General features: G+C 36.1%; 1 protein-coding gene across 1 annotated transcript; it reads left to right on the top strand.

Annotated features, from left to right (window-relative positions):
* Positions 1-3,768: 3,768 nt before the first annotated feature.
* Positions 3,769-7,731, top strand: LOC114251440 (uncharacterized). The gene is made up of 4 exons (XM_028185695.2): positions 3,769-4,869; positions 5,439-5,519; positions 6,603-6,753; positions 7,508-7,731. The coding sequence occupies exons 1-4, from the start codon at positions 4,138-4,140 to the stop codon at positions 7,681-7,683; spliced, it is 1,140 nt and encodes a 379-aa protein (XP_028041496.2). The 5' UTR covers positions 3,769-4,137; the 3' UTR covers positions 7,684-7,731.
* The last annotated feature ends 8,161 nt before the right edge of the window (positions 7,732-15,892 follow it).

Genomic DNA, 15,892 nt, shown 5'->3' with positions numbered 1-15,892 from the left:
TACACCATTTACTTACAATAAATGCTAATGTTACCAAATTAATAATGAAATTAATCATAAGATTTCGTTTCCTGATTGAGTCAAAAGGTACATCTTATTGTACGGCAGTGTAATGATTGATTGTGTGTCCGGACAGAAGGCCTTGTGTCCCTTATTAATGGGGTAAAGCGCCGGAAAATTCATGTTTGCCCTACCTTATAACGGATATCGTATCCGGAGGTAAAATCAACACATATGAAGATACCCTATAATTTTAAGGTTTTGCATGATTATGATACTCGTAGGTATAATAGAATAATTTCTTCAAATTTATTATGTGATAGTCCCATATGGTGTAAGATAGTGTATGGAATACTCTAATTTCACTTCTGCTTTTGATCGATATGTTGCAAATCCTTGAATGCGACATTCTTTAGGATACGTTCTTCGTATTCCAGACATAAAACGAATTAATTCTAATATTATTATTCATTTAGTAATATAGTATTTTGTTTGATTCTTGCGAGTCGTATAATTAAAATCGGTTTTAAGATTTAATCCCGCATTTTTTATTGTTATTATATAATTATTATTTTTTCGTATAGTTAAAATCGCTTTTAAGATTTAATCCCGCATTTTTTATTGTTATTATATAATTTTTTTTTATTGCTTAGGTGTGTGGACGAGCTCACAGCCCACATGATGTTAAGTGGTTACTGGAGCCCATAGACATCTGCAACGTAAATGCGCCACACACCTTGAGATATAGTTCTAAGGTCTCAGTATAGTCACAACAGCTGTCCCATCCTTCAAACCGAAACGCATTACTGCTTCACGGCAGAAATAGGCGGGGTGGTGGTACCTACCCGTGCGGACTCACAAGAGGTCCTACCACCAGTAATTACGACGTTTCTACATAATACTTTACAGTTTTCTTGTTAATATTCGAATACGTTAAAAAGCATAAAAAGCATAAAGTCTAGAATGCCGCTGCTGGCGTTGACCCAAGCCACCAGTGATTAGGCCTTCAGATCAGAGAAACCATGCCTTACGTGTGTTATAAATGACCTCTTTCTCTTTAAGACTTTCTCAAGGTGTTGATTGAAGCTTTATCAGTGATTTTTGTCGTTTAGACTTCTGATATGACTCTTTTATGCTAAGGAAAAGCTTTAATTACACAGGGGTAATTTAGAAAATGGACCGTATTCTCAGGTGTGAGTTAACACAGAATCCTTTTTTTCTTTGCTCTTCGCAAAAAAACGACGGTTGCAACCCGACGGTCGGCAAACAAAAACTTTTCACAGCTTTTTTGAGGTTAATTTGAGTTCAGAAAGCAAACGTAGTAACACATTTTAAAATGTGCTAATAATGTGCCTGGAATTGTCAGTGCATTATAAACATTCAGTTTAAATTTGTAACCTCGAATTATTATATACTATTCATTATATACTAATTATTATATTATACTATACATATTCGGTTTGACATAGTACCTGTACTATGTAATGTAATAAGAAAATACTTTGAGCAATTTTGTTACAGTTCTTGTAGTTAAGAAGATGATATTGAGCCAAGAAAAAATATATATGCAGATCTTCTGCCGATATAAAGGCGGTAACATTGTTATCAGTTTAATTTAACTTTACGTCGTTCATCCCTTCGGGTACTGAGTCAGGCCTTTTGCTAGAAGTCCATGGTATATTCTTAAAAACATAGCACTGAGAAGGTTTACTACGCAGTTTAAGAAGGTCTCTTGATATATTTTATACGCAACCTCTATTGATTTTTCGCATAAAATGTAGCTTCTTTCAAAATTTCCAACAATTTTTAGGATTTAGTAGTAGTTAGTTCGTAATTTTAGGTTTTCAAAAATTCGCTGCCTCCGTGATAATCAATTATATACTCACCACTAGTGTATGTCTTCCAGACACGCGCAGTATTATTATGTATAGATAATGTAGAGTTTAATGTGATTACTTGAATAAAATACTCCTCCTCGTATTGTTTCCTTACTGCTAAGGATCGTGACGATCATATTTTTGCAGGATTTTACTCCTTGTAATTTCCCTCCAGTGCCTCCGATCATTGGTCGTATGAAGGGATTCGTGGAATGGGATCTCTAGTGTGGTCGGATTTGGTCGAACCACCTGGTTGGACTGCGCCTGCGCGGTCTCTTTACCTCGATCTTCCCTGTCACGAATAGTCTCTCTAAGCTGTCAGGTGTTTTTCGAGCAATACGACCGAAGTACTCGAGTGCGCGGCACTGCAGTTGGTCTAAGATAGACACATTGGTTCTTTTCGCTGTTCAAGGTAACCGGAGCATTCTTCTCCAACACCACATCTCAAAAGCATCCACGCGATTGCGATCAGCCGCTTTAAGGGTCCAGGTCTTCGCTGCGTGTAGAAAAATGGAAAAGACCAGAGAATAAAATACCGATATAGTCCCCGGCACGTGACTTGGCAAGAGTCGATAGATGCGCAGAAGTCGTTTTTTAGGTCTCTTTGGTTGTCAAGCGGGACGCGGGGAAAGACGTAGCACCGTTCCGAGCGTGCGATTGGTGAGTCAGTCGACCTTCCCCTCCCGCACCGCGTCCACGTTCCGTTCGCTCCCGGTTACACATGCGCCTACTAAGGTCGTAGGAACCCTTTGTTTATATTCAGTTTTTGTTACAAGTTGTTAATATTGTAATTAATTTAGTTTTTGTAACGAGTGTTATTGTTTTAAGTTTGTTTGCAATGCCAGGATCAAATAAATACCAATGATAATATAGTCGATTCAGTCACTGAGCGTTTTATTATTTACGCCAGTGACGACAGCGAGTCTTCTTTATGTCGACGATGAGGAGCTAACTCCTTCCACCAGCCAGGTGCTACCATAAATCTAATCCAAGGGGTAGCACTATTAGAAAATGATAGTGACGACGGCGACACATAATTTTTAATATTAAGTATATTTTTTTATTTTATATTTTATATTTTTTATAGCACCTAATACACTTCACGAATTCCTCTCTTTTCTTTAACTTTCTTCTAAACACACAGGGTTAAAAATAAATTATGACAAATAAAAAATTTAATAAAATTTAATTAAATTATATGCGGGCAATAAAAGTGACCATTTTTTGTTGCAATGTACACTATGCGCGACATTACCCCCACTACACCAAAACCTTGCCAACTTACGTGCCGCTTACTACCACATTATTATTGGAAACGTATAAATGAACTTTGTTCACAAGCTCCATAACTCTGAAACTGTATTCTTATTAAATTTTACAAATTCATTTCATGGTATGGGTTGATGTTTTCACATTAACGAAGAAGGGAAGTCATTTCACAGTCATTTCTTTAGTCATAACACACGTCGGCGAAAGAAAATGAAAATAATAATAGCACCATTCTGAATTCTTATTACAGTATCGGGCTCTATGATATGAATTTTGAGATGATTTATTTCAGTTTTTTTTTGCACTAACTGTAGCTTTGTGTTTCACGATGTTATTTTTTGAATAACTGTGATAATTATCAAAAATCGGCAATTCCTCGATGAAATAAATATTTTTGTAACATATATAATAGTGTGAGATTTCGACATTGTTATGAAAATACAGAGAAACGAATAAAGTGTGGTATCTTTATCTTTTTGATATTTGAAAAATCTCAGTTTTAGTGTGTCTATGGATGTGGCTGAACGCCTTGTGGAGTGGGATACGAGTACCGTGTTTGGTTTAGATTTAAAACATTACGAATGTGCTTGGCGGGATGTTAGTCCGCGCCTGGTAAAGGAACGAGATCCTTTTTATAGTACTCACCTACTTCCCTTCAATTAAAATCTACTCGTTTACAACAAACAAAAAAAAAGATAATTTTTCGGGCTTATCTCTATTCTAATCAAATCAATTGTACAAGGAAATTCCGTTACTTAAATTAATTGGTTTTAATATATTGATGGGTACACTTTTTCCGACAATCAACACCGACGTGATAGTGTCGTATCATCGAATTAATCAAATTTATGACAACTGCTTGTTGTGAGAAGCCAAAAACAATGTTAGTGGATGAAGCACTCATGCTATTACTTATTCGCCATTAGTATATTAGATACCATAACGACTTGAGGTTCATCAATTTGTTTGTAGTATTCGTGGAGTTGATAGGATGTCACCACCGCTAGTCCATATCAATACATTTGTTCAACCCCAAGCAAAGTACACTGTAGATAAAGTATCAAAGTTTTTTATAATATGTAGTTTTCTTCTAGGCGTTAATAGGTTGCCTATTATATCATCGAAACATGTGTATACAATTCCTTCTATAATTTATACTTTCGTACTAATGTGTGTACTAAATTTTTTCGGGTTTGATTCTGTCTCATTATCTATCATGAGTTTGAACCTTGTATTACATATCTTATGTTCCTTCCTTGGTATGGTTTTTTGGAAGAGAATGCGCCTGTATTATTCAGAGCTCTGTAAGTTTGATATTTGCATCGGATGCAGACCAATAACTGCACAAGGTTCCAGTAAACTTGTAATTCAGACTTGCATTATAAATGTTCTGATAGCTTTGGTGTTTATTGTCCCGAATTCACTTCAGATTCTAATCAAACCAGTTATATATTTGCTTCCCATGCACGCCTTTGTGTCATTCGAAGTGCATTATTATGGCCACCTTCTCAATTTACTTATCCCGCGTTTACATTTAATAAACTATTACATGGAATCCTCATTAACTACCACAAGCGATAAAAGGGAGTCGAGCGTACTGAAACATGTTACTTTATTTAAATATTATAATAAGGAATCGAACTGTCAAATGAAAAAAATAATGGATCTTTATTATATTATTGTAGAATCTTACAGATATCTTATTGACGCTATTAAATGGCAGGTAAGAAAGGATTTTATTAAATTCCAAATAATATTCTGTTGTTAACAATATTTAAATCAAAATGAGAAAAATATATGTTTACTGGTGGTAGGTCGTCTTGTGAGTCCGAACCACCCTGCCTATTTCTGCCGGAAGCAGTAATGCGTTTCAGTTTGAAGGATGGGGCAGCCGTTGTCTATACTAATATTATAAAGAGGAAAGATTTATTTGTTTGTTTGTTTCGAATAGGCTCCGAAACTACTGGACCGATTTGAAAAATTATTTTTCCATTAGAAGCCGACATTGTCCCTGATGAACATAGGCTACTTTTTTTAATTTAATTTTTTTGGTTTCATGTGTGTTTTAATGTTTCCGAAGCGAAGCGAGGGCGGGTCGCTAGTACTCTTATAAAAGTGAGACCTTAGAACTCATGTATTAAGGTGGGTGGCGGCGCTTACGTTTTAGATGTCTATGGGCTCCGGTAACCACTTAACACCAGGTGGGCCGGGAGCTCGTCCATCTATGTAAGCAATAAAAAATAAGGTTCTTTTAAAGCTTTTATGTGATGAAATTGTGAATTTTTATTTCAGTTATTGTTCATCATCATAGTTTCGTTTATATCTGTATTGGGCTTCTGCTATCATTTTTCGCTGCACTTCTTACGTGGAAAAGTAAGTTTTTGTTTATTTACTCACGGCTAATTAATCCACATGTTCCTGAATATATCTTATTGTATTATTAACACACTAAGCATAACTACTAACAAGCTATTATGAAAATAAATACGAAATCAAAGATAGAGGAAAATATATTAACAATTTATTTTCGTAATAAACAGAGGGCACATTGCTTAAAATTGTTCAAATTCAAAAAACAAATTTGTTTCGTAAGAGACAGAGCATCTCTACTCAATTCCTACCGAAATTATGGTAAGATTAAAACACAGAACTTTCTTTGCAAGTCGATTTAAATTACTTCAATAGAATCATTTTTTTTAATTACGCTTCCTTTGTGATATAGGCTTAAATAAAAAAGACTTAGCGGGTAGCTATGGTAGAACACAAGATATTTGACAGATGCCTGAATCTCGTTAACGACATTTCAAAGATGAATTTGCATACCTAGCTACAAGTTCCGAACAATAAATAACATTCGGACCGTCGGTCTACCGAGCAATTTCACTCGCTCGGTGATTTTCTCTTTGTCGTTAACCTCCAAGGGCTAGAAAATAGATACAAACATGAGAAAAATTAATGGCACTAACTAATAATAATTAATAATATTAAATATAATAATACATATTAAGGCCATTAACAGTGTAAGTAAATAGCTGACATATTATCAAACGTGAAATAACTTAAACAAACTTCGCTTTGCTGACTTTTCAGGAAAACGTTGTATATATATTTTTGTTTAGATGGGTGAATGAGCTCACAGCCCACCTGGTGTTAACTGGTTACTGGAGCCCATAGATATCTACGACATAAATGCGCCACCAACCTTGAGATATAAGTTCTAAGGCCTCAAGTATAGTTACAACGGCTGCCCTACCCTTCAAACCGAAACGCATTACTGCTTCACGGCTGAAATAAGCACGGTAGTAGTACCTACCCGCGCGGACTCACAAGAGGTTCAACACTATATGATCATTCTTGATCGTGTGACTTCTTGTACGAGCAGTATGATACATTTCTGGGCCATGAGCACCATTACTTCAACATTACCTGTTTTTCTTTTTAATAATTATGTTGCAGAACATCGCTGATTGTTTGGTGACTGATCTGGGTTTGGCGCTTGTAGTGATGATCCCATTGTTTGTACCTTGCGTCTTCGGCGATAAGGTCCACACTGAAGTGAAGCGACTCAGAGAACTTTTAGCTTCAAGACTCTATGAAAACCAAATGGGTGTGTAGTTATTTTCTTTTAAATTATAAGATGCGGTTAAAATAACTATATTCCTTTTATTTAATTTTAAATTATTGTTTATTTATAAAGAATCAATAAATTCAATTGGTGATAGATCGTAGATAAGCGCTTCGTGGATGCCGCTGATTACCTCAAGACATGCAGTTGACAATTTAATTGTCTTTCTAATACCATTCATAGTTCAAACACTCCTAAAGGTCACAATATTGTAAGCTTCTAATTTTAAATCGAAATTGATTAAATATGCTTTAAAAGTTGAAATGTTGCGCATAATATAAAAAGTTAATTGATAATAAAATATATATAAAGAAAGTGTGGCATTCGGAGACTGCCGCGGTAAAGCTATTGCATAGCATTTTTTATCAACTTATGCAATTATAATTAGACAATTATAATTTAATATTAAAAAAATAACAAAATAAGACCACGCTATATTTATAAACATTAACGAAAGCAAAACATTAATTTTCCCCTTCATACTCATAAGCTAGAGAGAGATGGGTAGATTGTTATGATGCGCATGCAGTGCGACATCACGCCGCGCGCTTATTCACAAACACTACACAAGCGCAACGTGTGAATGTGTTGAACGCGAGCTAAATGGTAGGCGGAGTGGGGGGTGTTAGGTTTTATTTCCGTTACGAAATTTCTTGATTCGGTCGCGCGCTCAAAGTCCGCGATAAAAGCTATGCAATAGCTTATCTATGAAAATTTAACGTTTTCTTTATTATAGATAAGTCAAGTCGGAGTATAGCGAGAGCTCTTCTAGCCTTCACGGAGACCCGCGATTTGTCATTCTCACTGCTGCGCATGTTGAACATCGATATTTCTCTGCCATTCAAGTTTGTTGGTCTACTCGTTACCTATCTTATCATTCTGTTGCAGTTTGAAAAAGTTATTAATCCGTAGACAGTAAATTTAAATAAGATATTAATTTTGAGAGCAGTATTCGTACTTTTTAATGTTTTAAATGGTAACGAAGTCACAGAAACTGTATATATGTAGTATACGAAACGAAAGAGTTTTAAAAGTTTATGTGTTTAAAAATGTTTAAAGAGGCTTTAAAATTTTCCTGTTTACTTATTTGTTTGTTAAAATATGCGTTTAATTTATTGTATAAAAGTGGGTAGGTTGTATAAGTACAAAAAATAAGAAACCTTAGAAATAAAATATAGTTTTGATTTGTGAATTCTATTACATAAATCTTGTCCTGTCTATTACATAAACTTAAAAAAAAATTGGCTAATTCAAATCAGTTTGACAATCATGAGTATTTCTACAGACGAGTGTCCAAAATATCCGAAACGGTGTACAGCGACTCAGTTCTAACTGTGGCATTGCATCAGCATGGACATCACCGTGAGCATCACTGACCACTCAGCATCAGATATGTCTGTCGTCTAAGGTTATAAAGAAAATAATTTATTTTTTAAATATGAAGATCTCTTAATAATGAGAGACCCCTTTATTATTTGTCAATAACTTGAAAGCAAAGGGGAACTCGATCTTTAAAATTAAGGATCAACAAAATTTGTAGTAGATCAGCATCCCAAGGGACAAGACACCCGAACGCGAATAACGAAGCTGGTTTGGAAATTAAATTAGGAAACAATTTGAGCTTAGAAGTCACCGACCTACTCAAAACTTTCCCTTTATTAATTACAGAGAACAGCACTTGCAATCGTTCTAGCAAATTCTTATTTTGACAACTAATCTACAATTGAAATTTCAATTTGTGAAACTTTGTTGGCAAGTCGTTCGAACTAGCTGAAGAAAAATGGAGTTTTCTGTAATAACAATCCAAACGGTTACTGTTGTGTCTGATATTATTTATGAAAACAACTTGGTTTATTTTTTGCTTCATTTATGTAGTAATGGGAATGGATTTTTTTGGATATCATTGAAAATACTACGTAAATCAACAAAGCTCAATTGATGGAATATTTAAGTCCTCGAGCACCTTCTGACAGTTCAAAAAGTAATTTGTGAAAACATAACTATTGTGTATATTTAAGTGACTCGCGAGATGTAACCATAAATAGAAGCTTCAAATGTGATAGTCATAGTGAACTGTCCCAATTTCCCTAATTTCCTGGTAAAAGTCCGATCGCGCTCAACTATGACTATCTACGAGCGGTGTTCAATAAATAGTGATAATACGATACATTCTCCTTGGAAAGAAAAAAATACTGGCAGGCATACCGGTACCGCCTGAGGCGGCCTGACGGGCTGCCGTACCGATTAGGCCGACGTAGAGTCGTCGACTATCGCCTCGACGACCAGTCGTTCGGGCGTCTTAGGGATGTCGCTGTGAGTCTGGTTGCTGTGTAGACCGCGGAAACCCTCGGGACTTATTCTTAAAAAACAGTAAAGTTGAAGTTCGCGCGATAATAAAATATCTCTACTTCAAAATATTTACTACGGCGCTGGTAAATCAAGAGTTGAGATGAGAGAGAGAATAATAGGGGTTCATGCTCTTCCATATTATACCGTTGCGTGTTGATCTGCTGAGTTTAAGCGAGGATTAACTACCATACGCATGACCCCTGCATGGTATGCCTTATATTAGTAGTGACTGAACAAATTATTACAAAAATTATAAACATTGTCTTGGCAGATCGTAGTATTACTGTTTGTTTCATAGCAGAAAAAAATAAGATTTATATAGGAAGTATCAATAGTAGTATACACAACTATTATGACCCGGAAAATAAAAAAAACAGTCCATGACTTGGAAGAGACAGTCATCTCTAACTCCGAAGAAATTTAAGGCGATTCCATCCGCCGGTAAGATCATGTGCTGTTTTTTCTGGGACAGCCAAGGGGTGGTAATATTTAAATACCTTAATTAAAGAGCCTCTGTTACGGGAAATTTGCATGAATGACAAATAACAAAGTTTGGTGAGGAAATACGCAAGCAACAGCGTGGGTAACACATTATAATTGTTTTGGTTTCGCTAATATAACACCCCAGCGCACAAGTCCAGATTTGCGATGGCTACCGATCAAGAAGTTGGCTTTAAATTGATAGAACATCCTTCATATTCACCGGACCTAGCTCCTAATTATTTTACCTATTTCTGCGGATAAAGGAATATCTCAGGGGCCATAAATTTGAAGGTTGACACAGTATTCGTTGCGGAACACCAATTTTTAAGGAGTCTGGAACAAGATTTTGTTAAAAGGGTATTTTAGCTTTTGGAGAAAGATACCCAAAGTGTATAAAACTGAGTGACTACGTCAAAAAATAAGATAAGGCTTAATAAACGACAGTTGCGTCATAATCATGATCGCTTATTAGCAGACATCCCTATTTTAAATGTATGAACATCGATTTATCGAAAGTTGGTACTCTAACAGAAAACTTCCCTGGATTGCCAGCCATAATAACTGTATCAGATTAAATCACAATCGGGTGAATGGCTTACATAATCATAGAAGAAAAACAAACTTACAAAATTTATTTTTTATTAAATATAAGATTATGAAATTACTAGCGACCCGCCCTCGCTTCGCTTCGGAAACATTAAAATACACATGAAACCAAAAAAAAAAAAAAAAGTAGCCTATGTTCATCAGGGACAATGTCGGCTTCTAATGGAAAAATAATTTTTCAAATCGGTCCAGTAGTTTCGGAGCCTATTCGAAACAAACAAACAAATCTTTCCTCTTTATAATATTAGTATAGATAGTTAGTGTTAGTTATCTCATTTTCTTGATCGTTCTGTTAATTGAGTTGGCTACTATACCACGGCTAATATGCGCTATATGATTACTATATCACGTGACCCAAGTTAGATTTTGGGTCGGAGTTAGTATCTTTGTGACAGTTATTTTTTTGTTGCTATTGTATAGACAGTGTGATGTTGTAAAATGGCATCACCCCATTTCTGCCTGAGGGTGTCTTAAAAGATAACTAAGCCAATAACCGGAGAATCGGCAATTTATTGAGTACGATATCAACGTACAGTACCCGGTTACAATGCTTTCTATGAAACCGAAGTTAGCCAATTGTCTCTTTCTAAAAGTCGATAAGCAATATTTGTAGCCGTACTGTACTGCGGTTAAAAACAAATATTTAACGTGGTTGTAATATCTTTGGACTCTTATACATATTATACTCTTAACACAATGTGAGCTATTTTTTTTGTTTTTTTTTTATTGCCTAGATGGGTGGACGAGCCCACAGCCCACCTGATGTTAAGCGGTTACTGGAGCCCATAGACATCTACAACGTAAATGCGCCAACCATCTTGCAATATAAGTTCTAAGGTCTCAGTATAGTTACAGCGGCTGCCCTCCCTTCAAACCGAAGCGTATTCCTGCTTCACGGCGGAAATAGGCAGGGCGGTGGTACCTACCCATGCGGACTCACAAAAGGTCCTACAACCAGTAAATATGCGCTCTGAGTTCGTTCACCCATAGACGCAGTAAAAACAAATCCTCTGAAAGTACTCCCTTAAGTATATATTTGCTTCCGTTCTAGGGCCGTTCGATCTGCAACTTGAATAATTCTTATTACGTGACATTGTATTTTCGAATGAATCGAACCTTATAAAAAACAAATTAAACTCCATACAATCGTTTTGTGTCTGTCAATAACAAAATCGTAATCCGCATGAGAGGTTTCACGACGAAATATATTTCGCAGAGAGCCTGCCCCCGGAACCTATTGTAATCGTGAAAAACGCTAAGATGTAGTCCTTTATATCCTGCGAAAAACATTCCTTGAATATTTCTCCGTCGTTTTTCTGCACGCTTTTAACGACGACGAATGAGCAAGATCCTGAGCGAAAATTTATTGCTACACAAATTCGGAAAGTGGCCATCACAGAATTCTTTGGTTTCTTTCCATTGTATCGCACTCCTAGAACTAAAGTTACATGTATTTGTACATATTTTCTTACAAGTTCTAAGTGTAACTTACTATAACATAACAAACTATAACTTACTCGCTCACCGCAAAAGTGAGTGGAAGTTCAATCTCGTTTAACCCCCTTTCTGATTACAGATCTTTGACATTTTGCTCAATTTTAGAATCATCGATCTATAAGTATTACAATCAGCTTTAAGTTATAAATTATAAACACTATTATTACTATGGTAGGACATCTTGTGAGGCCGCACGGGTAGGTACCACCACCCTGCTTATTTCTACCGTGAAGCAGTAATGCGTTTCAGCTTGATGGTTGGCGTAGCCGTTGTATCTATACTGAGGCCTTAGAATGTAAATCTGAAGGTGGGTGGCGCATTTACGTTGTAGATGTCTATGGGCTCCAGTTACCACTTAACACCAGATGGACTGTGAGCTCATCCACCCATCTAGGAAATGAAAAAAAATATTGACGAGTTCTTATTACGATTTTCAGATTTAATGAGTTCGCGATGTTTCGGCGCTGTTCGAAGTACCATGATCACGGTTAGACTTAAAGTTATAGCTTCGAATACTATAATAACTTCGATACTTACTTTCGATTTTTAAAAGCAGACATTCTTTTTAGTGAACGTTTTTTACATTAGATCTGAACAGCAACTGAAATGTGGTTGAAAGACCAGGCAAAAATAATATATTTAAAAACAGGCAAGCCAATTTTCTGGTACTTGTTAAATAAAATGAACATTTGTTGGGTTTGGATATAAAATAATGTAGGTTAGGGTTGACAGGGCGAAGGTCCACTGTCAGTTATACTTAATCCAATTGAGATTTGGGAAATCCCAAGGAAATTGGAGGCGTGATCATAATATATTTTTTTTAGCATCATCGTCACTTTTCAAGTTGTGTTGGCAAATATATAATGTATATATATAATATATAATGTGTAAAACTACTACATATGTTTTTTAGGTGTGTACGATTAATAGACCATCATGCCTTTTTCTTGCGCCATTGAGGGAAGGCGCGTTAGAAATTTCTTTATAAATTTGGAAGGCGGTCTTGAAAGCATCTCCTTAATAGCAAGCTTCAAGTCACTTCAAGTGTAACCACCACGGGTCTATTTACTGGATACTTTCGTTCGTATCAGGGACTCATTTCATTAGAGTTGGGCTTAGTTACGAAAAATTTCCGCCTTGTTTTTGTTCCGAAATTTTGACCTCAAGCTATCTCTTTTTAGCTGTTCATTTTTCTTAATTCATTTTAAACTAGCTCTTGGATTTAGATTAGTGTAGTTCATACATTTTTTCCATGTTTATCTTCTATGCTCACGAAATAAGTGCTATATTTCTGTATACTATGTTTAAATTATCTTCTGCTCATGACGTGATATAAACAAATAATTTATCAAACGAGTCCCTAATTCGAAAAAGAAAAAAAAAAACAAACAAATTAAATTCTCTGCCATCGTTCATTTTTATCGGCATTATTTTCGAAGCTTTCGCCGTATTTTAGACGTCCCTGTACCTAAATTACGTTCGCGAGTTTATGCCATTTTTCACGGCCGCTGTACAGGTGTGCGTTAGTGGGGTAAAACATTTTCCTTTGATGAATGCGCGCCGGTACGCGGAGCTCGTCCTAACGAAGACAGATCGTACTGCCCAATGACCGTTGACAAGATGTTGGATATCTTTCGCCTTTATTCAAACACGTTCGTTTCAAATTAACGCGTCTAATCTTCATTTGTGGAATTTATTAGTGGGCATATTTCAAGGAAAGTGAGCAATGAAGGACATTATTATTATTTAAATTAAAATTACGAAATACTGGCGAAAAACGTCTAAAGAACTTACTTTAAATAGACCTTAATTTAAATGCAAAGTGTAAAAGTACTTGCTGGTGGTAGGACCTCTTCTGAGTCCACGAGGGTAGATACAACCACCCTGTCTATTTCGGCCGTGAAGCAGTAATGCCTTTCGGCTTGATGGTTGGCGTAGCCGTTGTAACTATACTGAAGCCTTAGAACGTAAATCTGAAGGTGGGTGGCGCATTTACGTTATTAATGTCTATGGGCTCCAGTAACTTAACACCAGGTGGGCTGTGAGCTCGTCCACCTATTAAAGCAATAAAAAAAAATTTATTCGTCAGTTTGTTTTTATATTTCGGCCCATAGTATAAGTGAATTGAAGATGAAAGGGTATGTAAGCTCTGGATTTTCGTTTGAGTATGTTCACGGCCATTATACTGTGTTTGCGTAGCTCTTATAGGACCTACGACGTAGCTATGTGCTACAAATTAGAAGAGCTACTTGTTGTGTTAGTTCATACTGTTATAGTATTATATAATTATAAATAATTATTAAAGCAAACAATTTGAAATCTGATTACTCTACACACAATTACCGTTTTTTTTTATATAGGTACAGTCGGTTCAGTGGTTAGTTTCTGGGTTTGATACTCAGTCGCAGTCAACTTTTTGTGAAAAGATGTTTGGTACCAGACGTGCCCCGCGATTTCTTCCCCGTTAAATTCGTAACTCAGAGAGATTAAAAAACGTTGCATTTCAAAGAGACAAAGAGTTGTTCGTGTCACTCTCCAGGACATAAACTGCCAGTCGGGTTGTAAATCCGTAGGCACGTAAATTTGTCGCGTCTCTCGTATTTAATATAGCAGACGCAACCATGTTATGTAATTTATCATGATAAAAAAAAACCAGTGTTAATCTACCATGCTTGTGAGAAATTTTATCCGAATCGGTTTAGATATTTGTGCGGGAGCTAGTTAGTAACAATGATAAAAACTTTAACATTTATAATTTTAGTAGATAATTTGAGTATATCAGAGGAAGTGTGAAAGTGGCCCCGGTAAGCAACAAATTAAGGAGCGGACGGTTAGCGTGGTATGGACATGTGATGCGTAGAGAGAAGATGCATGTGACTAGGAGATGTATGGAAATGGTAGTGCAAGGTAGAGGGGGAAGAGGTCGACCGAAGAAGACATGGATGGAGTGTGTGAATGACGATATGAGAGAGAGAGGAGTGAGTGTTGAGATGACGACTGATAGAAGAGAATGGAAGAGAAAAACTAGCTGTGCCGACCCCACCTAGTGGGATAAGGTGGAGAAAAAGAAGAAGAATTTTAGGAGATAATGTTATGTATCCCACTTCGATCTTTTGACTTCTTAAAAAGCCTTTAACCAATAGATTCACAATCGCATCGTATGCTATCTCAGTGTGAGCATATTTTATTGTTGTTAACATTATTGTATGTAAACTTCCAAAAAACATCGGAATGATTGTACAAGGCGAGCTTACCTAATTGATGATACACGCATCGCATTATTTTTCTTTATTGTATACTTACATACAATTTTTTAAACATAAATTTTTTAGGGGTTATTATTATTTATTTATTTATTATTGCTTAGGTGGATAGATGAGCTCACAGCACATCTGATGTTAAGTGGTTAATGGAGTCCATAGACATCTACAACGTAAATGCGCCACCCACCTTGAGACATAAGTTCTAAGGTCTCAGGTATAGTTACAACGGCTGCTTCACCCTTCAAACCGAAACGCATTACTACTTCACGGCAGAAATAAGCAGGGTGGTGGTACCTACCCGCGCGGACTCTCAAGAGGTCCTACCACCAGTAATACATACAGAACAACATTTACTTGGGCCAAGAATTTAACGAGTTTTTCTTCAAACGACAAAAGCGTTTTGGTATTTTGCTAATAGTGTAACATTTGTAAAATATATTTTAGTGACAATTTTCTAACAACACATAATCTTCCTACTGGTCTGTGAAAGTAATATTCTGTGTATTCGATTTGCTGTTTATTTTAGCAATATTGCTCCCTAAGCACAGAACACAGTCATGTTTACTAACTTGAAGTAAGTTTTGGCCGCAATCTAGTAAGTTGTAAGCTGCATTTGACGTGCAATTACCTAGCGACTTGAATAGTTCGGAATGTGTGTTCTCGTGTGCTGTGTACGAGGTTTTGTACGTTATTTATTGAATTAGATGTCTTTAAGACGATTTTACGGGTTTAAAAGACAAATGAATGAGGATGGAGCTTAACTAGTACCGTCGTGAGTCTTACTTATTTAATTAGTCAAAATCTAACTTCGATTGGAATAAATAGCGTACCTACTTGTGTTTTGACACAAAGAATTATTACCTAGCATTTGGCTAGGTAATAAATATTGTTTCAATGATATGGTAGGAGATAAGATTACAATA

This window comes from Bombyx mandarina, chromosome 03, assembly GCF_030267445.1.
Source record: "Bombyx mandarina strain Sakado chromosome 03, ASM3026744v2".
Lineage (NCBI taxonomy): Eukaryota > Metazoa > Arthropoda > Insecta > Lepidoptera > Bombycidae > Bombyx > Bombyx mandarina.
Note: the sequence above shows the minus strand (reverse complement) of the source record. Positions and strands in the feature narration are given on the sequence as shown.